The 26964-nt window shown below is 39.0% G+C and overlaps 1 protein-coding gene across 1 annotated transcript; it reads right to left on the bottom strand.

Annotated features, from left to right (window-relative positions):
- Window positions 1-21096: 21096 nt before the first annotated feature.
- Window positions 21097-25874, bottom strand: LOC124899586. The gene is made up of 5 exons (XM_047414515.1): window positions 25770-25874; window positions 23200-23916; window positions 22803-23136; window positions 21910-22702; window positions 21097-21580 (listed from the first exon to the last, which is right to left on the bottom strand). Exons 1-5 carry the CDS (start codon window positions 25872-25874, stop codon window positions 21097-21099), a joined length of 2433 nt encoding a protein of 810 aa, XP_047270471.1.
- Window positions 25875-26964: the final 1090 nt, after the last annotated feature.

Raw genomic sequence — 26964 nt, 5'->3', positions numbered from 1 at the left:
GCTTTGAATCCTCAACAACAATACCAACAACAATCACACGGCCAAAGTTTAGGTTCACAACAACAACATCAACAATTAAAGCTCAAATCTAGATCTAGACTTCTTTAGTGTTAGAGGTGAAGAAGATAACACTAGAAACAACAAAACAAATAAAATGACTCCTAGATCTAGACTCAAAACAAGAAAAATTTTGGCCAAGACACAAAAATGGACAAACTTGCTTCTTTTGGGAATTTTCAGATTTCAACTTTTTTTTTTGAATTTTCTAACAAGCAAGCCCAAGATTGATCTTGTAGGAACAATATCTAGCCATGCTCTGATGCCAAAAGATACAAGAAAGACAAGGAAACACAAAAAAAACCACCAAAATCAGTCCACTAGCCAAGAAATCGAGGACCTCTTTTGGTGACCCCTCTCGGATTCGCTACCAACAAGAAGAATACAAGGCACAATGGCATAATAACACCAAAATAGTAGCAACACTACAAGAACAAGATGAAAAATAGACTAATTTCAGATTCCACATTAACAACACAAACACACGGTTACAACATCAACACTACTACATGATTACAAAGAAACAAAAGGATATATAGTTAGACAAATTGAAGGTATAATATTAACAACCCAAAAGCCTATTCCACTCTTGAACCTTTATCATCACACACATCAAATACCTAACTCTTACATTGACACAAGAGTGACCCCGATCTCCCAAGCATCCAACATTTCCAAGCTTGAATCCAACACGAGCTATTCCACACTCAAGTTGATTTTCCTAGTTACAATTTTGGGTTAGTGGTCTTCTCTCCTTAGAGAGGAAATGTTTCAAGTATTATAAACTCATAATATTCATCAAAATATCCTAATGAAACCCTACATTATTCTATTTATAGTGTATTACAAATAATAGGTAAAATAACCAAAAGGCCCCTTAGTGAAGGGGCACCCCTCTAGTATATGTAGTGGACAAATTTGGCCCTTTTAGTGTATGTAGTGGACTATTTTGGTGTCCATTTAGGTTATAATTTGCACTTCATTTCACACACCAACCCTTGGGACTAACGTACGCCCTCATAAGTCCATCTACGTGATCATACTCGTATCATAATTGCCTAAGGCTCTAACCAAAGCATACAACTCCAAATCATACGTAGAGAAGTTTAGAGTTGCTCCTTTGAGATTTTCACTAAAGTAAGCTATATGCTTCAATTCTTGCATCAAAACCGCGCCTATGCCCACTTTTCTAGCATCACATTCTTTTTCAAACATCTTGTCAAAGTTAGGCAATTGCAACAACGGTATCGAAATGAGCATATCTTTCAAGGTATTAAAGGCCTTAGATTGCTCTTCACCCCACTTGAAAGGTTGGTCCTTTTGGATGATTTAGGTCAAGTGGGCTGCAATGGTACTAAATCCTTTGACGAACCTCCTGTAAAAACTTGCCAACCCGTGGAAGCTCCAAACTTCACCCATGATTTTAGGGGTTGGCTAATCTTTAATGGCAGTTATCTTGGATTTGTCTACCTCTACTCCCCTTGAGCTTACAACAAATCCCCAAAACACAACTTTATCAACACAAAAAGAGCATTTTTCAATATTAGCATACAAATTTTCTTTCCTAAGAATATCAAACACACTCCTTAGATACAATACATGTTCAGCAAGGAACTTACTATAAACTAAAACATGATCAAAGTACACAACCACAAACTTGCCAATAAACGGCTTCGTCACATGATTCATTAGCCTCATAAAGGTACTAGGAGCGTTGGTAAGACCGAATGGCATGACCATCCACTTATATAGACCAAACTTGGTCTTGAATGCGGTATTCCATTCTTCACCTGGTTGCATACAAATTTGGTGATATCCGTTCCTAAGATCAACCTTAGAAAAAACACAAGAGCCATTTAGTTCATCAAGCATATCATCTAACCTAGGAGTAGAATGATGACACTTTACTGTAATTTTATTTATGGCTCGACAGTCCATGCACATTCACTATGTCTCATCCTTCTTCGGTACAAGTAACACGGGATAGCGCACAGACTCATGATTTAATTTATGTATCCTTTATTGAGGAGGTCCTCAACTTTCCTTTGGAGTTCCTTTGTATCCGTGGGGTTTCTCATCTAAGACGACTTGTTCGGCAATTGCAACCCTGGAACAAAGTCAATTTGGTGCTCAATTTCTCTAAGTGAAGGAAGTCTTTGTGACAATTCATTAGGAAATACATCATCAAATTCTTGTAAAACATTCGAAATAGAAGACGGGATAGGGGAAATAGACAGGTTAGCATTCAAAACATGAGCCAAAAGTAGTACGAGAGTAGTGTCATCATACTCTTTGAAGAGATATCCCTTCCGAGCCAACATTACCATCGAATCCCTATCCCTCAAGGCCGAGAATCCCTCTTCTCCCTTATCTCTCCCACTCTCGGGTTGAACCCCTTTACCCGCAGGTTTCTTCTCTTTCTTTTCTTTTCTTGCAAACTCTTTATTTGTCAGTGTGCCTCACAGACTTGTGATGGTGATAGTGGTCGAAGGTTGTACTTTCAACCCTTAAACTCAAAGGAGTAGTAGTTGTTGCAGCCATCATACTTGGTCGACCTATTATATTTTCGTGGTTGAATCAACAAGAGATTACAAGCTTGCATAGGAATGATGTTGCAAAGTACCTCGTCCTCATAGTTTCCAACTTTGAACCGAATCACCACTTGATGAGTAACCTTCAACTCTCCACAATTTTTCAACCATTGGAGTCTATACGGACTTGCATTTTGAGTAGTTGGAAACTTCAAGTGATCTACCATCAAGGCACTAGCCACATTAGCATAACTTTCTCTATCAATAATCAAGGAGCACACACTCCCCTTAATGAGACACTTCATATGAAAGAGGTTTCCCTGTTGGCTAGGATTATCCAATGCTTTGCTTATCATACCTTTCTGTACAACATAATTAGGTACTTTAAGTTCACCTTCTTGAGGTCAAACCTTCTATTCATTATCATCACTAGGCGTCTCGGCCTCCCCCCTCTTCATCTTGACAAGGCTTGTTCATTTTCAACCACTTCAAGCCCCAATTCTTCCCCCAATAAATATAACTTCCCTTTTCTCAATATAATATTTCTTCAGTTAGGACACTCACTAGCCTTATGTCCCCATTCGTGTCATTTAAAGCATCATAATCCCTTGATGTTGGAAGAAACATTCGTCTTGCCCTAAAACCGTGGAAGAGGAGGTTGAGCAATCTTGTTCATGGGTGGAGGGGACTTGGCTGGTTGTTTTTTGGACTTGTTCAACCCCGAAGTTGATGGAACCAAATCTCTTCCCTTGGTCCAACCCGAGGACCCTTGGTACACTTTGGTTTTGTATGCCGACCTTTCCTTGTTCTCTTGTTCAATCTCCAAAGCCGCTTGAAAAATCCCTTCAATAGTTTCAAACTTATGAATAAGTGTCATATGCATAGAGATTTCCTTGTTTAGGCTGACCTTGAACCAGATGATATCATGGCTCACTTGTTCTCCTCTATGATCAAGTTTCAAGATGAGTTGGTGAAACTCATCATAGTAAGCCGCCACACTTTTGTTTCCATGCTGCAAGTTTTTTAATTTTGCAAGGAGTTCATGTTGATAGCTTTCAGGATGGTACTTTTTCCTTATAAGATACCTTAACTGAAACCAAGGAGGGGGTTTCCCCTCAATCAATACGTTGCCAAAACGTTTGATATATTCCCACCACGTGGTAGCATATCCCTCAAAATGAGCAATGACATAACAACTCTTCTTCTCCTCCATGAGATCGTTCACTTGAAAGGCTCAGAACTCTTCAGGATCACTTTCTCCCTTAAAGATCAGAAGTCCTATTTTGATAGTGTTAAGACCAACATCCCTTTCCCAAACACCTTGGCCGCCCCTACCTTCAAGTCCTCTGTTTTCTCTTGGTTCTACCCGTCTACCTCTCATCCCATTTTCCATTAAATAAGGATCATCATACATTACATACCCTCTCCTTTGGTTCTTGATACAAGACTATGTGTGTATCGTGAGATTACAACCAACACAAGAACAAGATGAACAACAAGTTGCTAGTGAATCGAAATAGGCCTCACACGACTTCACTAGACTTTGAGTTTGTGTTTTTGAACAAGAAAATGAGATGAATAACAAGTCAAAATGCTAGTGAATTGAAAGAGACCCACACGGCTTCACTAGACTTTTAGATTCAACAACACAAGGATAACAAAATTACAAGAGATAGAAACTTGATATAAAATATTCAATGATCTAAGAACCCTAACAAGAGAAAGGACCTAAGATTAATGAATATCAATACCAAGTTCTTACTTGGACCAAGAAGAACTCAAAGAACCCCAAGATCCTAGTTTTTAGCCAAAAGACAACACTAGTATCAATCTACTAGTGAGTTTTTGAAATTGGGGATTCTCCAATGGAAGAGAGAAGTTCCAAAATATTACAAGTGTTTTGTTGTCTTCCGAAATATGAATGAACTAACTAAAAGATTAGCCCTAACAAATGGCTTATATAGTCAATTACAAAGGAGGGACAAAAGACCAAAATACACTTGGCATTAAGTGGGTGGGTTTAGGGTGTTTTGTTGGACCTCTTCACACTTTAATAAGTATAGGCTCTTAGATGGGCTCACAAGGACCTCACACACGACCAAGGATGTGAACAAGGCTTGGAGTCATTGCAACTCACGCGCTTGGCTTCGTGTAAAAGGTTTCGAGCTAGGAATTCTCATATCATCCTCTCTATCTTGAAGGGAATTTGTCCTCAAATTTGGATCATTGTCATCCTCCACCATTTCCACCTGAGATAGGTCACACAAGTTAAAAGTGTTGTCCACTTGATATTCTGGGGGTAGATCAATCTTGTAGGCATTATCGTTGATCCTTTCTAATACTTGGAATGGGCTATCACCCTGCGGTATCAACTTAACATTCATTTTAGAAGGGAATCTATCCTTTCTTAGGTGTACCCACACCCAATCTCCCGGTTTAAGAATGAGCTTTCTTCTTTCTTTGTTGGTTCACTTTGCAACTTCTTATTTTTTCTTCTCTAACCGCAACCTCACCTTCTTATGTAGCTTTTTCATGGCCTCGACCTATTTGCTTCCATATAAGCGTATCACAAGATTACTTGGAAAAGGGGTTAAATCTAAAGGGGTGAGGGGGTTGATGTTGTATACACACTCAAAGGTGTCATCCCGTGCTTGAGTGTATAACACGATTATAAGCAAATTCAATAAATGGTAAGTTCTCCTCCCAAGAAGTCATTTTTCCCTTAACCATGGACCATAGCATAGACCCTAAGGTCTTATTTACTACTTCCATTTGGCCATTGGTTTGTGGGTGGTATGAGGTCGAAAACAACAACTTAGTACCGAGCCTACCCCATATGAACTTCCAAAAATGGCTTAGGAATTTAGAATCTCTATCACTCACTATAGTCCTCGGAACACCATGAAGTTTTACAACATTATCAACAAACAAAGAGGCTACACTAGGCGCATTGTCACATTTATAACAAGGAATAAAGTGCGCCATCTTGGAAAACCGATCTACCATGACAAAAATACTATCCCTCCCCCTTCTAGTTCTCGTCAATCCTAATACAAAGTCCCTTGATATGTCAAACCAAGGATGCAAAAGGGTGGACAATGAGGTGTACAACCTGTGGGGTTGGAGCGGTGACTTGGCTCCTTTGCACTCAACACATTGGCCACAAATCCGGGCCACATCCTTGTGCATTCTAGGCCAATAAAATTGTTCTTCCAAAATTCTGAGGGTCTTCTCGACCCCAAAATTGCCCATTAGATTGCCATTGTGTACTTTCCTCACAAATAATTCTCTCCATGAACTTGAGGGAACACACAATCACCTACCCTTAAACAAGTATCTATTAAATTTGGTATAGGGATGGGAACCCCTATTCGTAACCCACCTATCCCTATCCAACTCTTCACTTTCCCTATAGATAGGAGCGAAGTAAGGGTCCTCAAGATATAAAGACTTGAGGTTTTCAAACCCCATCAACTTAGACGACAAAGTACACACAAGCACATGTTTTCAAGATAAAGCATAGACAACCACATTGTCTTTACCCTTCTTGTAATGAATAACATAAGGGAAAGTTTCAAGAAATTCAATTCATTTGGCATGCCGCCGGTTAAGCTTGTCTTGTGACTGTAGATGCTTCAAGGATTCATGATCCATTAGGATCACAAATTCTTTAGGCCACAAATAATGTTTCCAAGTGGCCAAGGTTCGAATCAAGGCATACAACTCTAAATCGTACGTAGAGTATTTTAGAGTTTCTCCTTTGAGCTTTTCGCTAAAGTAGGCAATAGGCTTCAATTCTTGCATTAAAATCGCGCCTATGCCGACTTTGCTAGCATTATATTCGACCTCAAAAGTATTGTCAAAATTCGGCAATTGTAGCAAAGGGGCCGAGAGGAGCATAGCTTTCAAGTCCTTGAAGGCTTTATCTTGCTCATCTCCCCACTTGAAAGACCGATGCTTTTTAATCACTTCAGTTAAGGGGGCAGAAATGCTGTTAAATCCATTGACAAAACGTCTATAAAAACTAGCCAACCCATGGAAGCTTCTCACTTCACCTATGATTTTGGGAGTTGTCCAATTTTTAATGGCATCAATATTAGATTCATCCACTTCGACCTCTCTTAAGATCACCACAAACCCAAGAAATACAACTTCATGGACACTAAAAGAACACTTTTCTAGATTAGCATATAACTTTTCCTTTTGGAGGACATCAAACACATATTGTAAATGCTTTACATGCTCATCTAAGGACTTACTATACACCAACACATCATCAAAGTAAACAACAACAAACTTTTCGATAAATGGATTCATCACATGATTCATTAGCCTCATGAAAGTACTTGGAGCATTTGTTAGGCCGAATGGCATAACCATCCATTCATAGAGACCGAATTTGGTCTTGAAGGTGGTTTTTCATTCATCACCTGGTTGCATACGGATTTGGTGATAACCACTCATCAAATCAATTTTAGAAAAAAAACACAAACCACTCAATTTATCAAGTATATCATCTAGCATACGAATAGGATGATGATATTTTACCGTTATTTTATTGATGGCTCGGCAATTAACGCACATACGCCAAGTCCTATTTTTCTTGGGAACTAGTAGCACCAAAACCCCACAAGGGCTCATACTCTCCTTAATGTACCCTTTGTTGAGAAGTTCCTCAACTTGGCATTAAAATTCCTTGGTATCCGTTGGGTTGCTTCTATAAGCCGGTTTGTTGGGCAATTATGAGCCCGACACAAAATCAATTTAGTGCTTAATTCCCCGAAGTAGAGGCAATTCTTTTGGAAATTCCTTTGGGAAAACATCCTCGTAATCCTGCAAAACATGAGAAATAGGAGAAGAAATGGAAACATTAGCGGGGTTAGTATTAAAACAATGAGCCAAGAGGAGCATCGGAGTGTCCTCTTCATGATCCATAAATAGTTATTTCCTCCTAGACATCATCACCATGCTCCCGTGCCCCTTACAATTCAGGCGGCCCTTGGCTTCCCCTACCCCCTCACTCTCGAATTCCCTCTTTTCCCCTCACTCTCGGCCTTCTTTTCCTTTTCCCTAAATTCCTGTATCTTTTGGTATAATTTATTCACTTGGGAAGGCAATAATGGATGAAGATCAACCTTTTAGACATCCTTCTCAAGTGTATACCGATTGGACCTTTCATTACTTTTGGTCGACCTATCATATTGCCAAGGCCTTCCTAACAACAAGTGACAAGCTTGCATTGGTATCACATCACAAAACATCTCATCATGGTAGTTGGCTACGTTAAAACATATCACACATTGCCTTGTGATCTTTAACTTGCCGCATTCATTCAACCATTGCAACTTGTAAGGACTCGTGTGGGGTATAGTCAGTAATTTCAAAAAGTTCACCATTGTAACACTTGCACATTCGCACAACTTCCACTATCTATCACCATAGTGTACACACTTCCCTTCACAAGGCATTTAGTATGGAATAGGTTCTCCCGTTGGCTAGGATCATCTATCACCTTACTAATCATGAAACGCCTCACTATAAAGTTTGAAACCATGCACTCCTCTTTTTGCGGATCAAAATCCTCACAATTATCATTATTATCATGTGGCTCCCTCTCGGCTGTCTCTCCATCTTGAGGCTCGGCCTCACTCTCATCACCCTCAATTCCTACCTTTTCACCATGGAAATACAATCTACCTTTCCTTAGGATTACATTGTGTCGGTTAGGGCATTCATTGGATTTATGCCCCCAACCTTGGCACTTGAAGCATTAAAACCTTTTAGGATTAGGATATTTGTGAACGTCTTGCCTCGAAGAGATTTTATGGACTGTTTTGGGCTCGGGCAGCTAGTAGTGGTGGGTTAGTCCTTGTTTTTGGGCCAACCCAAAGAGGATTGAATCATATCCTTTCCCCTCGGCCAACCCGAGGTTGATTGTCCCTTTTCTTTGAATGACAACCTCTCTTTAAGTTCCTTTTCAATCTCAAGAGTCGCTTGGAAAATACCTTCGATGGTATCAACCTTGTGAAGTATCAAATGAGTGGAGATTTCTTTGTTCAACCCACACTTGAACCGAATGATTTCATGACTAATTTATTCCCCAAGAAGATCAAGTTTCAACATGAGTTGTTGAGACTCATCATAATATGCCATAACACTTAGATTCCCTTGCCGCAAGTTGTACAATCTGCAATCAACTCATGACAATAGCTTTCAGGAAGATACCATTGCCTTATTAGGTACCTCAACCGAAACCATGGTGGTGGTTTCCCCTCTACCAACTCATTGCCGAACCGCTTGATGTATTCCCACCAAGTGTTAGCATAGCCTTTAAAATGAGCTATGGAATAACAACTCTTCTTCTCTTTTGAGATATCATTCACTTGAAACATTTTATCACACGCCGACTCCCAAGCAAGATACACCTCGGGGTCACTTTCACCCTTAAAGATAGGTAGGCTCAATTTGATGGTATTGATGCCTACGTCTCTCTCTTGGTGTCGGTTTCCCCTTTCTCCATACTAATCATTAGTATCTTCTTAGATCCATATGCCCCCTCTCATCTCTTCCTCCCTCATATAAGCATTGTTAGAGGATTCATACCCTTCATAAAACTCTCTACCATATTCTTCAAAGTGGAGGGAAGGTTTTGGATGTTCGGGACTTAGTTTAGAGGGATTGGATTTTGTGGAGATGGTGGTTTTTGGTTTAGTAGGGCTCGAAAGAGTGGGTTTGGATCCTCTTGCAGAACTTGAGGAGTTTAGGAATGGGTTGTTCTATTGGAGTCTCAATTTAGAGGGTTATGAGTGGTTTGGCTTGCGGCATTTAGAGGAGCTAGTGAAGGATTTGAAAATTGTAGCCATGTTTCGGGAGTAACGGTGGTAGAGGAATTCCTATCATGTCCACTTGATGAAACATGTCAAGGAGTATAAGGGTGAGAGTTCCTTTGAATCTCTACTTGTTCTAACCTCCCACTAATAGTCGTCACTTCTCCCCTTATGGCTCCCACTTCCGTACTCAACCTTTCTAGAGTTTAGGTCATAGCCTCAAGAGTGACCCTCATATTCTCCATTTCATTAGAATCCATTGTTTGAGACGTGGTTCCCTCCATTTTTAAGGTATCACCTACACAAGAAAAAAACAAGTTAGTTTAAAACCCCTCTCCTCACTCACACTCTCTTGGTTCACTCACACTCAAGCTCCACAAGTGTTGTAGATTGGCTAGTAACCCATGAAACCTTAAGGTATGAAATGGATTCTTGTTTGAAACTCAAAGAATTCCCATCGGACTAGAGTCAAGGAGTTACAACGTATTCAAATGACAAAAGCATACAAACAAACGATGAAACGAATACAAGGCTTCATAGGACTACTTGCCAACCTAGTAGGAATGTACTAGGTTAACAATTAGTTCTCGAGTAAATTAGAAGAAACTAAGAATCAATAATTAGAAACTAGAATATCCAAATTGAGCTTAATTAATAACGTGAAAATTCATTAAAGTGACGTGGCATCGTGGCATTGGTCACGGTCCATACATTTTGTTCATCAACTTGAAGCCTTAATCTTCACAATTTTGTAATGGATGACTTTGCTTTTGTAGGGAAAGTAAAGTCTTGTAACTTTTTCAACTTTTTCCAACTCAAAAGAGTGATGTTTGACTTTACTAGTTCCACAAGACAAGGTCCCTTGTTTCAAGGAAAAGTGTTTTCAAGTCTAGAAAGGTGATGTTGGAAAGTCTTCTCACAAACAAATTTTTAATTTTGTCTTACCACCTTTTTGGATCTATTGCTCTTTTAAGACATAGCATGAAGAGAAACTTTAAAGATGAACACAACATCAAAACCTTCAAGAACAAAACAACAATATACCACAATAGGCACTCCAACACCCAACACAAGTCACCACACGGCCAACCTCAAGTTTTCACAACAACAAGTCATTTTTTTCTTAATCTCAACTTTAGATTTAGACACTTTTGTGTTGATGAGAATGAAACCAACACAAGAAACAAACTAAACAAGTAAAATCTATTGTAGATCTACAACCAATTTCGACCAAAATGTTCAAGAACACTACTCTTTTTTTTTTTTTTTTCTAGCAAGTCCAAGATTGATTTTGTTGGAACAAAATCAACCACAAACTTTGATACCAAATGATATAAGACTATGTGTGTATCAAGAGATTCCAACCAACATAAGAACAATAAGATGAACAACAAGTTGCTAGTGAATTGAAATAGTCCCCACACGACTTCACTAGACTTTGAGTTTGTGTTTTTGAACAAGAAAATGAGATGAATAACAAGGAAACAATGTTAGTGAATCGAAAGAGCCTTATACGGCCTCACTAGACTTTTAGATTCAATAACACAAGGATAACAAAATTACAAGAGATAGAAACTTCACACACAATATTCAATGATCTAAGAACCCTAACAAAAAGAAGGACCTAAAGATTAATGAATATCAATACCAATTTCTAACTTAGACCAAGAGGAACTCAAAGAACCCCAATATCCTAGTTTTTAGCGAAGAGACAACACTAATATCACTCTACTAGTGAGTTTTCAAAATTGGGGCTTCTCCAATGGAAGAGAGAAGTTTCAAAATATTACAAGTATTTTGTTGTCTTCCAAAATATGAATGAACTAACTAAAAGACTAGACCTAACAAATGTCTTATATAGTCAATTACAAAGGAGAGACAAAAGACCAAAATACCCTTGGCATTAAGTGGGTGGGTTTGGGGTGTTTTTTTAGACCTCTTCACACTTTAATAAGTGTAGGACCTTAGATGGGCTCACAAGGGCCTCACACACGGCCAAGGATGTGAACAAGGCTTGGAGTCGTTGTAACTCACGCACTTGACTTCGTGTGAAAGGTCTCGAGCTAGGAATTCTCGTATCAGTTCTCCCTCACATATCCCTCTTCTTGCATTAGCGGGATTTGGACATTTGGAATTTGGTATGGTGGATTGGCATTTAGTGGAGGAGGTCATTGTATTAGGGGGTTTTGGTTTGGAGGATTTGGATTTAAGGGTGGAATTTGGGTTCCAAGTCCTTCATGTGGGACTTGGTGAGGTAAGGAATGGCTAGGTCCATCAAGGCCTCGGCCTTGTGAGTAATAGTTGGATTGAGGTGTGGCATTTGGTGGATACATTTTTTGGTGCATGGCTTCAGGGGTAATGGTTGGGGATGTGTTTTGAGGAGTTGAGGGTCGAGAACTTTGTTGGCCTTCTACTCTCTCTATATGCCCACTAATAGAGGCCATTTCCACTCACATCTTCTCAACCGTAGTATTCACTCTAGCCACGTCTCGAGACAAGGACTCAAGACTAGCTACAAGGGCATTCATAACATTATGGTCCATGATTTGTGCATTGGAAGTTTTGGGTTCCATGTGTGGTGTTTCTATTTGCAAATTTACCTACAAAACGAGCAAACGTTAGTCCAAAATATACTCACACACTCTTTTCACTTTCGGCTCCCTCACTTGGCCCTTAAAGTGTTGTAAACCAACTATCAACTTGTGAGTACTTGGGAATGAGTCTACTCTTGAGTTAGAATGGATTTCGGTTTGAAAGACTCAAGAAAGTTTTGTACGCACTTGAACCAAGAATAACTACAAATTAGCAAAGCACCACAAGGAACGTTAACACGAAAAATGTACTCGAAAACTAGTTCACAACTTAGTAGGTTGTTACTTAATTGTCAACTAGTATAGGAGTGAAATAGAAAGAAACTAGTAGAGACAAAGGGAGAAACTATGAATGTCTAATGACTTGAGTTTTCTGTTTTTTTTGTTGGCGTGGTCACGATTTCTTTTTGGCCGTTGGTATTGTTGTTAAAGTGGAGTAGGATGTTTTCAAGACTTGGGTTGTTCAATCTTGTTTGTTGGTGATGATTTTTCAGTTTTTGGAGTAACAAGACAAGGATTTGGACTCTCTTTCCAAGGGTCAAAAAGGTGTCCTTCAACTTTTCACCAACTTGCACTAAAATGGAAAAACACCTTTTGCTTTGGACTTGTCCCTTTCCTTTTTTGGTTCTTTTTGAAAAAGGTTTTGACACTTTTTGGGAATTCTTTTGTTTCTTTGCCACTTTGGTATTTGTCTTGAAAATATTCCCAAGACAAACACAAGACCTTGCCTCTCTCTTCCCTTTTTAAAATCAACCAAGCCTTTTGTTGAACATTCATCTCAAGAACAATATGAACAATAGCAAGAACACTTACGAACAACAACAACATCTAAGCCATCCAACCCTTCAACAACAACTTAACAAGAGCTCAAATCTTGGACTTTAGACTCAAGTGTGATAGGGGAACAACAAGCTAACACACGAAACCACTAAGACAAGCAAAAAAAACACCTAGATCTAGACAACTTCTCGGCCAAATACGCTGATACAAAAATGACAACGGAAGGCCCAAAACACACTCCAAATCAGTCCACAATCTTAAGGATTCGAGGACCAATATGGATACCACTCTCGGATTCGCTATCAATAAGAAGAATACAAGATACAATGTGTATTTTAACACCAAAACATCAACAAAAACAAGAACAAGATTAACACAAGATGATAAAAAAGAAGACACAAGATTCGTATTTAACAATAACAACAAGAACACAAGATTACAACACAAACAATAAACAAGATTACAAGAAGGTAAAAAGATACATAGATAGACCACATGAAGGTGTGATCTTAAGACCCAAGAATGGACAATCTTGGACCTTTAACACTACACACAACAATAAACCTATCTCTTACAAAGACACAAGATCGGAATCCACCTCCCAAACATCAATATTTCTAAGCAAACAACAACAAAAGAGAATCCACCCTATTGTTGTATCCTAGTTTTGGTTTTTCCTCCAAAGAGAAGAGAGGACTTGTGTTTTCCAACAACATCATCCATAAACTAAGTCTAAAATCCCTACAATGTTTTATTTATACTAGGTTACAACTAAAATACAAAAAGACCAAAAGGCCCCTTAGAGACTTAGGTGCCCATCAAGTTTAATATGTTGGCTGATTTTTAGTGCACTTAGGTTCCCTTTTGCACTTCAATTGCACACACCAAGTCTCGGACACAAAATGCACTCCCATAAGTCCATATCCTTGATTATTCCCGTATCATCCTCTCCATCTTGAGAGGAATTTGCCCATAAATTCACGGCTTCACCTCGTTCAATCGGCCACTTTAAAATAAACCACTCAAAATAGCCTACAAAATATTAACACAAGTCTTGGCCAACATCTTCATTTTTAATCTCATCTTCCTCTCTATCTTGAACCTTGTCTTCAATCTCATCTGAAACAAGTCTCCTACCATCATACAAGCATTGTCGTAGACTCCATATCCTTCATGTTCCTTTCTACCATTCTCATCTACATGGACATGTCGGCTTTGGTGAAGTAGAGTTTCAGTTGAGAGGATTGACTTGGTAAAGTGGAGCTTCGGTTACGGAGCTTGGAAAGGAGATATTTGGCTTCCAAGTCCTTTTTGTTGGACTTGATCGAATGGAGGAGGGATCAACCTATGTAGGTCTCGGGTTAGAGGACATTTGGTGGCTTGACTTATGTCTATGTCATTTGGTGTGATTGCTTGAGGTAAAGCTTCGTAAGTAGAATCACGAGAATTCCTTCGACTCTCTACTCGATCCAACCTCTCAAGTATAGTAGACATATCCGATCCCAATTTGTCAAGACCCGCATTCGCCTTAGCTATTTCTCGGGCAATAGCATCAAGGAGGGCCAAAATGGTATCCATTGTGGCAAAGAAGTTACCTACAAAATAGAAAACACGTTAGTTATATAAAACATCCTTACTCTCTCTTTTATTTTGGGTCTCTCGAATCCCTCACACTCAATCTCATAAGTATTGAAAGCTTGCTTGTACTCCGAGAGGTGTTGAGAGGTGAATCGAACGTTGAAAATGACTCCAAAGAGTAAGGAAAAAAAAACACAAGGACGTTACAATGACTCAAAGGATTAAGACACACAAAGAAAATTTAACACGAAGAACGGTTTCAAAACTAACTTACAAGCTAGTACTAGCTCGTACGTTAGTAATGGAATCAACAAATGAAACTAAAGAGACAACACAATGAAACTAAAAGATCAAAATTTGAGCTTAAAATTTTTCGTGCGAACAGTAAAATGTGATGTGGCAGCCACGTATTAGTTTGGTTTCATCAAGTTGTTAATTTCAAAAGTTCAAGTCTTGGTCAATTTTCAAATTGGGACCTTTGGTGAAACTTGTTCAATGAAGGGAAATACAAACTAGTCTTTGGAGTTCCTTTTCAATTCAAAATTCAAGACTCAAATGTCTTTGACTAGACTTGTACTACCCTTAAAACATGGATTCGTAAATCATGGAAAGTTGTTGGAAAGTGGTTGAAATGTGATTGACTAGTTGATGAGTGATGGTAAATCTTTCAAGACTAACAAAGCTTTATCTTTTTCCCTTCACCTTTATAGATCTAAGGTTCACTTTATTTTAAAAAGCTATGAAGGTTGTGAATAACTCCATGAACAACATCAACAATCACCAAGAACAACCAACAACAATCTCCAAGAACACCAACAATTTTCACACGGCCAACTTCCAATTTTCACAATACAATATCTTCAACACTTGACCAAGACAACTACAACTTCAACAAGATGGTTCTTAGGTCACCAATGAGCAAAAAATACCACGTGGCCAAGCTTAGACCAACAACAAGATGAAGACCACAAAGCCAAAACAGTCCACCACAATAATGTTTCAATAACAATTCGGCCAAGTCTTATATTCACAACAACAACATCAATTTTTAAAGCTCAAATCTAGATATAGACTCAATGTGTTAGTGAGGAACAAAACTAACACTTAGAGATAACAAATACAAGTAAAAACCTCGGCCAAGACATAACAAGAACACACTTTTCGGCCAAGAATACAACACGGGCAGATTGCTATTTTTTCTGAAATTTTCAGTTTTGAACACTTTTTTTTTCCACTAACAAGCCCAAGATAGATCTTGTGGGAACAAGATCAAGCCATGCTTTGATACCAAATGATACAAGAATGACAACGGAAGGCACAAAACACAATCCAAATCAGTCCACAATCTTAAGGATCCGAGGACCAAGATGGAGACCACTCTAGGATTCGCTATCAACAAGAAGAATACAAGATATAATGTGTATTTTAACACCAAAACAGCAACAAGAACAAGAACAAGAATAAGATTAACACAAGATGATAAAAAAGAAGACACAAGATTCATATTTAACGATAACAACAAGAACACAAGATTACAACACAAACAATAAACAAGATTACAAGAAGGTAAAAGGATACATAGATAGACCACATGAAGGTATAATCTCAAGAACTCAAGAATGGGCAATCTTGGACCCTTAACACTACACACAACAATAAACCTATCTCTTACAAAGACACAAGATCGGAATTCACCTCCCAAACATCAATGTTTCCAAGCAAACAACAACAAAAGAGAATCCACCCTATTATTGTATCCTAGTTTTGGTTTTTCCTCCAAAGAGAAGAGAGGACTTGTGTTTTCCAATGTCTTAAGACTTACAACATCATCCATAAACCAAGTCTAAAAGCCCTACAATGTTCTATTTATACTAGGTTACAACTAAAATACAAAAAGACCAAAAGGCCCCTTAGAGACTTAGGTGCCCATCAAGTGTAATATGTTGGCTGATTTTTAGTGCACTTAGGTTTCCTTTTGCACTTCAATTGCACACACCAAGTCTCGGACCCAAAATGCACTCCCATAAGTCCATATCAGTGATTATTTCTATCACACGTCACCTGACAACACACTTTTTTTCCACCTAGAAGAGCCCAAGATTGGTGGTGTAAGAACACGATCAGCCTTCTCTATAATACCACATGGTCAGTGGCGGAGCCAGAATTTTCACTGAGAGGGTTCAGAAGTAAATATACAGACTAGTCGAAGGGGGTCCAACATCTACTATATGTACATAAAAATACTTTTGACCATGTAAAAATAATATAATTTTCCAACGAAGGGGGTTCGGATGAACCCCCTGAATTGTATGTAGATCCACCACTGCACATGGTATCTACAACACAAAAATAGTCCGTAAACGAGATACAACAACAAGCCTTAACGCGCAACAACAAGACGATACTAGAAGCAAACACAAATTAAAAACGATAAAGGAAAGGTAACGTGACACAAAGAGAATATGAAATGTAGCAACTAAAGAGTATATTAAACTCTAAAACCTCTACAAATCACATTAACAAGCACCAAGTTCTTACGCAAATCCAAGAGGAACTCGGTTCACTCAAAACTCATGTTTCTAGCCGTTTTACAATAAAAGTGGAACCTTTCACTTGTGATGTTCAAAAGTGGTGGTCTACTCTCTTCTTGAGAGGAAAATGGTGTTCAATGTTCAATATTACACTTGATATGAATAAAACTAAGGAACAAGACTAAGGAAAATGTTTAAATAGTCTATTACAAAGGTGTTGCAAAAGGACCCCTTTACACTTAATGAAGGGGTTGGCGGGTGTGGAGTGTTTTGGGGCAGCCTTGGGTGTATTTTGAGCACCTAAGGTCAGCCCTCACATGTCAAGGTGTACACTCCCTTGGGTGAGTTCGCAACAAGCTCAACTGCATCCATTTTCATAAACGCACCTTGAAGTCTTTATAGTTCCCGAACTTGGCTCCTAGTAAATGGTCTTGAGCCCATGACACCCGTATCACACACTAATTAGTATCATTAAAGGGTTCTGATATCAGCAGACTAATTGTGTTATTAATGTGGGCAAGTAGTAATAACCAATCAATGAGAATACTTTCGTGCCATTAGATGTATCCAGATCAACTTCAGTCAGATAATCACACAATACTATTTGCAGATACTTGAGACAGTCACTTGAGATAAGTAAAATATTTCGAGGTTGGGTAGATGTAGTGAAAAGCTCTCTAACCATTCGTCTATCACAGCCACATCACATCACAAAGGTTCAAATGTTGCAAATTCCTGCAAGCTGTTATATTAATTACATTCAGTTCTTGACTAGGCGAGTTAATGTAAAGATCTTTAAGACGACGTATTGCAACATCAACCCTCTCAAATTCAAAAGGGCAATCCATCAAAAATAATGTCGTTAGTTCAGGAAAAGTAGTTTGCGCAACTTGTAAACAGGTTAGTCCATCAAATCCTCCAACACATAAAATTTCTAAATTCTGCAACTTGAACATAGAACTTGGAGAAATGGCTCATCCATAAACGAGTTATCAATGTATAACTCTCGCAAAGACGAAAAGCTTATATTGTCATCTGAGGGTAGTTCAAGCATAAATCCACTTAAATGAAGCACTTTCAGAGCATTGGCAGCAAAAGTTGCTTCACACAGTTTACAAATAACTCTTCGATATCTTAAGCTACTAGTATTAAATCCAATTATTGACATCCTTTGTCTGATTATCTGGTAACTTTATCATGAGCTTATGAATAGAAATATTTCGCTTTGTTGATTTGCTAGAATTTGATCCACAATGTGTTTTCACTTATTCAAAATTTTATTATCAAAATTTAAGCAGTAGAAGGAATTCCAATCATTGTTTCAAGCCTTAAATAATATTCTAGTTTTGGCAGCATCTTTAATAATAAGGAAAAACAGAATATGCTACAAAATTGGCTTTGGCAACTTGGAAATTTGATCTGACCCTTTCATGACTGACAAATTCTATTTTCTATAACCTTTCTGGACTCCAGTAACGAAAACTTTAATACACCAGCTCCAAATCAAGTTTTTAAGGGATTTCGAAAGTGTAAAATCAGAACCCCGCGACAAAAAGAAAAGAGCAAGAGGATTTAAAATAAATGCTCGGTCCAACTGACTCTGCTCATAGGTGTATCCAGATCAATCTCAATCAGATTGTTGAACGAGACTAATATAAGATACTTGAGCCGCTTACTTGAGATCTTTCACGGTCCTCAACGATGAACAAAGATATAAGTCAAAGATTTCAAGGTTTGGTAGATTTGGTAAAAGGTTCTCTAACCGATGGTCAGTCACAACCACATCAATGAATTTCAAATGCTTGAGGGTTACACAGGCATTTATTTTGATTAATACATTTAAGTCCCCACAAGCGGAGCTAATGTAAAGGTCTTTCAGATTAGGTGCTGCAATATCAACCTTTTAGAATTCAGGAGGGCAAGATACCAAATATACTGTCCTTAGTTTAGGTAAAGTACTTGCAACTTGTAAACTGGTTGGTCCATAAAATCCCCTAAAAAACAACTTCTAAATCACTACTGCGCATATAGCTTGAAGTAATTGCTCATCCAAAATAGAGCACACAAGGTGTAACTCTCGCACAGACGAAAACTTAAACCCATTTGATGGTAGCTCAATCTTAAATCAGCCTAAACAAAGCACATTTAGAGCTTTGGTAACAAAAATTACTGCAGGCAATGTTTTGCTAGGGTATACTGTTTCAAACCCTAAGTATTCTCTTTGATACTGATACCCCAAACTACAACTCCCTTAATGAAGCGTAAGGGTCATTGTAAAATATAAAATCCAACAAAGGTTGGGGTCGAATCCCACAAAAAATACGGTGCTAAGTTATATGTAGTTCAAATGACTATTGGTCAACGACTTTCATTAAATGGGGGTTGTTTTGAAAGTTTGTGGAATGATTCAAAATTGTATTCACTGATAGGGAGAAATTACAACGTAGCAATTCTCAACTTAGGGAAAACAAGGTAAAATATAGATAAAAAAGAGAAAATAGAAAAGAGAGAATCTAGATTGCTAAAAGTTTAGCTAAGAAAATAAGATGCAAGTTCTTCCATGCCCTCCTCTAAAGATCTTGTGATGTTTATATAGGAAGGTATTCATTTGGATGTTTCTTGGCAGGCTGGTGTAATATGTGCAGCAGTATTTGACAGAGGTAGTCGTCCTCTGTTGGCCTTTGGGGCCACATACTCAACCAGGTATTTTGGGGACTGTTTGTCCTTACTGCTGCGCCTCAGTGTACTCGAGTGGTCTGCGGGTTTGTTACATTGACACCCCCATGAAGACGAACCTTGTCCTCAAGGTTCAAGTCTGGAAACTGATGAGTCAGTGTAGGAAGGTCTTCCCAAGTGGCCTCCGAAAGAGGCAAACCCTGCCATTTGACCAAGAACTTGGTTATTTGATGCCCTCCCTTTATGACAATACGCTGCTCCAAAATGTCCTCAGGTGTGAGCCGCAGAGATGCGTCTTGGCCGATAAGAATAATGGGAGTAACCTATCGATCAGGGTTCCCTAAACACTTTCGCAGAACCGAAACATGAAAGACAGGGTGTATTTTTTAGGAAGATGGGAGATCCAGTTTGTAGGCAACCTTACCCACACGATGGAGCACCTTAAATGGACCAAAGAATCTTCGACTAAGTTTTGTATGGCACTGAAGGCGAATAGAGAGCTGCCTGTAGGGACGTAATCAAACATATACCCAATCTCCAATCTCAAAGCTTACATCTTTGCGTCCTTTGTCAGCATTCCGCTTCATATGTTCTTGGGCAGCCTGCAAGTTGGACTTCAAGAGGGAAAACATTTCATCTCGGCGACAAAGAGACTCTATCACATCTGGATTGGAAGTTTCTTCCCTGATGTATCGAGTTACCGTTGGGGGAGGCCGACCATAAACAACTTCAAAAGGAGTAAGCTTAGAGTTATGTTGGTATGAAGTGTTGTACCAAAATTCGACCCACGGGAGTAGGCGAAACCAAGTAGCAGGGATATCCACAGCAAAACATCGAAGATACATCTCAAGACACTTGTTAAGAGCCTCTGTTTGTCCATCCGATTGCGGGTGATAAGCAGAACTCTTGGCTAATTTAGTCCCTTGAAGTCTATTGATCTCAGCCCAAAAATCAGACAAGAAAATAGGATCACGGTCTGGAATAATTGAGGAAGGAAAGCCATGTAGTCGAATGTATTCTTGGACAAACACTTCCGCGATCTTGTGACTAATGAATTTTGGGGGCAAGGCGATGAAATAGCCATATTTTGACAACCTGTCCACAATTACCAAAATAACTGTATGACCCTGAGAAGGTGGGAGGCCAGTGATGAAATCCATAGAAATATCCTCAAAAATTGAAGCAGGTATAGGAAGTGAAAGAAGAAGTCCAGCAGGTTTTGAATGTGTATCCTTCATTTGCTGGCAGACTTGGCACTGTAGGACGAACTGCTTGACATCCTTGCGCATACTCGGCCAAAAGAAATTGGATGAAAGGCGGTGAAAAGACCACGCAATACCAGTATGACCTCCATCTTTAGAAGAATGAAATTCTTCTAAGATCAAACGTTTTAGTGCCGGGTCCAGGGGAATAATCAGAAGCTTACGAAAAAGAAGCATACCTTCTTGGAAGGTGAAGTGAGGCATGGAGTCAGGATCATCGCACAACTGATGCTGGAGTTGAAGCAAATAAGCATCAGTTTTGTTCAAATGCTTGAGTTTGTCAACCAAAGCTTTTTCTGTGATAGCGCCATCAAGGCTGGTTTCCTCGATAAGGCATCAGCAGCTGAATTCAATTTCCCCAGCCGATAGACAATCTCAAAGTCATAACCAATTAACTTGCATAGCCATTGTTGTTGTTCTGGTGTTTGAATCACTTGACTCGTAAGAGATTTCAGCGGTTGTTGGTCTGTGATGATGATGAATTTGCGACCCAAAAGGTATTGACGCCACTTTTGGACAGCTTGGGTAATAGCAAACATTTCCCTCGTGTAAGTGGAAGCTGCTTGCATCCTGGGAGATAATTTTTGACTGAAAAAAGCAATGGGGTGCCCTTCTTGAGATAACACTGCTCCAATTCCAGTACCAGAGGCATCAGTTTCCATAGAGAACACTTTTGAGAAATCTGGCAATGCAAGAACTGGAACAGAACCAAGGGCTCGTTTGAGGTTAAAAAATGTTGTGGATGCGCTATCAGACCAAACAAAGGAATCCTTTTTTAGAATGTTTGTGAGTGGGGAAGCAAGTTGGGCATATCCCTTTACAAATCACTGATAATAACCCGTCAAGCCCAAAAACCCACGAGCTTTTTTAAGAGAGGAAGGTAGCGGCCATGATGCAATAGACTAAATTTTCTCGGGGTCAACTTGCAAGCCGCTGAAAGAAATAATATGACCCAAGTATTTAATAGAATTCTGTCCAAATCCTCTTGAGCAACTCAAAAACATTTTGCAAGCGAGCAAGATTATCCTGCCAGGACTAATTGTAAACTAATATCATTGAAGAAGACAAGGACAAACCGGCGAAGGAAGGGATTGAATATGGAGTTTATTGTAGCTTGAAAGGTGGATAGGGCATTTGAGAGGCCGAAGGGCATGACAAGGAACTCAAAATGACCATCATGAGTTCGGAAGGTTGTCTTTTCTATATCATCCTGATGGACACAAATTTGATGGTATCCAGCTAATAAGTCCAACTTGGAAAAGAAACGGGCATTATAGAGTTCATCAAATAATTCATCAACTGTGGGAATGGGAAAACAATCTTTAACCGTGATGGAGTTCAATGCCCTATAGTCGATGCAAAAGCGCCATGTGCCATCTTTTTTTCTTACCAAAAGGACGGGTGAGGAATAAGGGCTAAAGCTGTATTGAATCACACCTGAGTGAAGCATCTTGGAGATCATGCGTTTAATCTCACCCTTCTGAAAATGGGGATACCTGTAGGGCCGCACATTAATCGAAGAAGAGACAGGAAGCAGCGGGATGCGATGATCTTGCGGTCTCAATGGTGGCAGGGAATTTGGGGCCAAAAATACCTCATTATAGGAGGATAATATGACTTGAAGATCAAGAGGATGGTCTTTTTCAATATATGTGTTCGGAGAGAGTAGCTCAAGTCGGTACATATAAGAAATGGAGTCCGTCACAGTGAAGCGACGAAGAGATGAAGGTTGAACCTGCTCTAGTGAGGTTGGAGGATCTCCGAACCAACTCATACGTTTTCTATTACTCTTGAACTCAAATAGGAGTTTGGAACAATCTGAAATAGTCCGACCAAGAGTTGCGAGCCACGCCACACCCAATACCACATCTGCACCATAAAATCCAGAACCAAAAAAGTTGTACAAAAGGAATGTCGCTAATAGTGATCGAAAGATTACGAATCACGCCCAAACAAGGCAACCGATTACCATTACCCACAACAATAGAGAATTCAGGTGAGGACTCGACAGTAAGTTTGAGAGCCTTAGCAACACGAGGATGTATAAAGTTATCAGTGCTAGCCCCATTAAGTAGAATTTGAGCCAGCAGGCCTTTAATATGACATGTAAAATGGAGAGCAGTAGGATGAGAACTGCCTGTAAGGGCTTGGGAACTGATGGCGAGGAAGGACAGTTCCTCAGTAGGGATGGTGAAATTGGATTCCAAGGGAGATGATTCAATATCCGGTGGGGGAGGTACCTCCACTGAATCCTCGTCAGTGACGAGCAGCAAAAGTTGTGGAGATATAGAACATCGATGGCCCTTTTGATATTTTTCATCACAGTTGAAGCATAAATTAAGATCTCATTTGCGTTGTAATCCCACCGAAGAAAGTTTCTCGAACGGAACACTGCCAATACCAGGAAGTGAAGCTACCTGAGCGGAGGAAGAAGAGGGTGAAAAGGATGGGATTGATTTATGTTGCGATGATTGGGAAGTTGGATAAGAGAGAGAAATATTTTTAGTGATAGAAGTAGGCTGGGTTGGTGTTTTAAATTGAGCCAATAATTTTTGGTCCTGCAACATGGCCAAACTAATAGCCTCGTGAATATCTTTGGGCCTAAATGATAAAACATCACTTTTAATCTTAGTAGGTAGCCCAGAAATAAAAAGATGCTGCAACATCTCTGGAGAAGCATCAGTAGTGCGATTAGCAAGGTGCTCAAATCGAGAAAGATACTCAGCAACAATCGAAGTCATCTGCAATTTCCCCAAAAGCCCCTCCAGTGCTTCCATGGATTTTGAACCAAAACGAGTTACCAAAGCTTTGGTGAAGTGTTCCCAGCCAATCAGTTGATGGTTCTTATACATCCATTGATACCAATCTCTAGCCATGCCCTCAAGATAGAAGGAGACAAGGTTCAAACGATGTTCATCATGGACATTATAAGCATCAAAGTATTGGTTGGCTTGGAAAATCCAACTTTCAGCAAACCGGACATCAAAACAGGCTAATTCTATGGGTGCTGGTTTATCTCTCCGAAAAGGGCCACAAGGGTTCTGATTTACAAAAAAGGCTTGTGGCTGGTGTGGTGGATTCAACTGCGGAGCTGGTGGAGAAAGATGTTGATAGAAGAATTTTGTGGTGGTGGTATGGAAGAAGAACTAGGGTTAGAGGTTGTTGGGCTTTTTGTAGAGGGCTGGGTGTGTTGATTCTGGGTTTGGAGGGTGGAAATTTAGGAGATAATTTCTTGAAGTGTGGAGTTAATGGAATCAAAATTTTTACTGTGAGAATCAACACTTTCTTACAGCTTTTTGAAGGCCTCGTCCATTGTGCGCAAATGTGTGTTAGGAGCACCATCACCCATTGGTAGAGGAGGTTCAATGAAAGCACCAAATGGAATGATTCAAAATTGTATTCACTGATAGGGAGAAATTACAACGTAGTAATTCTCAACTTAGGGAAAACAAGGAAAAAGATAGATAAAAAAGAGAAAATAGAAAAGAGAGATTCCAGATTGCTAAAAAAGAAAATAAGATGCAAGTTCTTCCATGCCCTCCTCTAAAGCTCTTGTGATGTTTATGTAGCAAGTATTCATTTGGATGTTTCTTGGTAGGCTGGTGCAATATGTACAGCAGTATTTGACAGAGGTAGTGGTCCTCTGGCCTTTGGGACCACATACTCAACCAGGTATTTTGGGGACTGTTTGTCCCTGCTGCGCCTTAGTGTACTCGAGTGGTCCTGCGGGTTTGTTACAATTTGAAGAATAGTTTCACTTATGTCCACTTGTGATGGTTAAATCCGCATTGTTTAATCAATAGAGAGAAGACAAACTTGGATTGTGTTCAACTTGACTTCCAACCACATCAGGATTAAGTAAAATATAAATTCATATCAACACATGTAATTTATAAAGCAATCAAACCCAAATTTTCATTTTAATGCTTTCCAACCTAAATAGATGATTTTACTTTAATTCTTTTGAACTTTATGGTGATGGAATTATAATTCGATTTTAGCCTCAAGTGATTAATCTTGTCCAAGCATTAATCTTTAGACGGAGGTTAGAAACTCCGAATTCTTGTTACCAATTTCTTTTCTCGATTTTAACCTCTTTGCTCAAGCAAGTTAAACTTAGGGCGTGTTTTAATGTTTGCAACCATTAAAAATCTGTTAAAGTAAATAAATTAGCAATATAATTACAAGAATGATTCAAATTCATACAAATATTAACCTTAAAAGTGATTTTCCATCAAGGATTCCACAACCCTCATTATAGGATTTTTAGCCACTCATAGTAATGAAAGAAAGATATTTGATAATGCAAAAATAAAATCTTACAAAGAAGAAATTCAGTCCTCCAATCCTTGAAAAAAATCGAGAAGATGTGTTTTTCACCCTAAAAAAAACGATTCCCCAGAGAAAGTACATTACAAAAAATATTTAAAGCGTGAAAAGATGCCTGTTCTAAACCCTAGACTAGCCATTTATAAGCTCCAAGGATGTGGGAAATAAATTTCGAATCTGGGCTTCCGCTTCCTCTCTAATGACTCGACTGATGGCTCGACGCACACGAGACAGTTCGTCGCTTGACTTGTCACCCGCTTCCCCTTGAACATAGATTCTGCTTAGCACTAACGGTTTGTCTGACGATTCGTTAGGCTCTTGGCGGGTTGTCGTCGCTAGATCCATCATCAATGGGTCAAAAGTTACTCAGTCTGTTTTAGCATTGGCAGTTTAGAAGAGCCGTCACACTCATTTCAATACAATTTTCCCACTTTTCTGTCGTTGGACTTATATCCTGAAAGTCAACACCAAACACGCTAAAAATATCAACGATTGCTTGAAAACTTAAAATTATCTTTAGTTAAAAGTGTAAAATATGTCGTAATTAGCCGGCACGTAAATATCATAGGCTACCAGTATTTTAAACCAACTATCTACATTCACATACTTTCTTAAATCTATCATCTTGAACCTCTGTATAGAAATATTCTGGTTTTGCCGTTTTGCCAGAATTTGTTCCATTGCTTGGACTATACACTGGTTCTAGCAGCATCTTTAACTGGAAGGAAAGACAAAATGTGATCCAAAATTGGGACTGTCAATTTCGAAATTAGATCTGACCTTTCCATCATTTTGACACAAATTAGTGTTGTTAATGGAGTTTAAAATACGAAGAAGTAAACACATGAAGAATCTAAAGGGAGGTCAATATCCACTATATATACATAAAGTAAATTTCCACCGAAGAGTGTCCAGATGAAACCCCTCGTCCCTACATAGTCCTGAATTTAGCTAGTGTAAAAACCAAACCGCAGCCAACACAAGAAAAATGGAAAGAGGAAAAAAGACAAACATATATAGAGACCAAATAACTCCTAGGTTATACTGGAATTTCCAATGGAGCACCCCAAATACTTGCAACTAGATGTTCTCCTATTGTACAAGGGAAGAGAAAAGGAAAGTAATGAGTTTGCTGCTTCCTCACTTCTAATTGCAATGATGCCATGTGAACTAATACGCAATTTTAACCTTTTCTATACTGGTTGAGTTGTTCGCCACATTTATTTCCTTAGATTTGAATACGCACTTAAGTCTATTTTATAAATTCAACTTGAATTGCACCTGGAAAACATAAAAAGGGTATCCAATTGAAATTCACACTTTCTATGTTGCGGTAGCTTTCTTTCTCTAGTAGAGTCTAAAGTTAAGCAGTTTTCATCATTGACGAACACCTGGACTAATAAGACAAATGAATACAATTGAAAATGGTGGAAGGAAGAATGATGCAAACTGAGATGAGGGAGGATCTATACAAATGAGATGAGGAGGGGTTGATACAATTGAGAAATGGGGGATTGATATAATTGAGGTGATAGATGGAATAATACATCTATCACCTCAATTGTTTTGATCTCCCATCGCTCAATTGTATCAACCTCCCTCATCTCAATTGTATCAATTCCCCCTCATCTCAATTGTATTAATATCCCCCCCCCCCCCCCCCCCCCCCCCACTTCTCAAATGTATCTGTCTTATTAGTATAGGTTTTCATCAACGATGAAAGTTACTAAACTTCAGACTAGAGTGGAGAAAGAGGGCTAGCGAAAAATAAAAAAAGTGCCTAAATTTCAATTGAATATCCC

The sequence above is a fragment of the Capsicum annuum genome, chromosome 6, assembly GCF_002878395.1.
Source record: "Capsicum annuum cultivar UCD-10X-F1 chromosome 6, UCD10Xv1.1, whole genome shotgun sequence".
NCBI classification, from domain to species: Eukaryota; Viridiplantae; Streptophyta; class Magnoliopsida; order Solanales; family Solanaceae; genus Capsicum; species Capsicum annuum.
The sequence above is the reverse complement of the archived record's forward strand: the minus strand, read 5'-3'. Positions and strand labels throughout refer to the sequence as shown.

Excerpts from the sequence above, each read along its gene's own strand:
- LOC124899586 (XM_047414515.1), bottom strand. The coding sequence starts at position 25,874 with ATGCTGCTAGAACCAGTGTATAGTCCAAGCAATGGAACAAATTCTGGC. Across the intron at positions 23,137-23,199 it reads CGTTCGAGAAACTTTCTTCG|GGCCATCGATGTTCTATATC; the intron begins GTGGGATTACAA and ends AAATATCAAAAG. Across the intron at positions 21,581-21,909 it reads TTCAATCCCTTCCTTCGCCG|CGCATCCACAACATTTTTTA; the intron begins GTTTGTCCTTGT and ends TTGGTCTGATAG.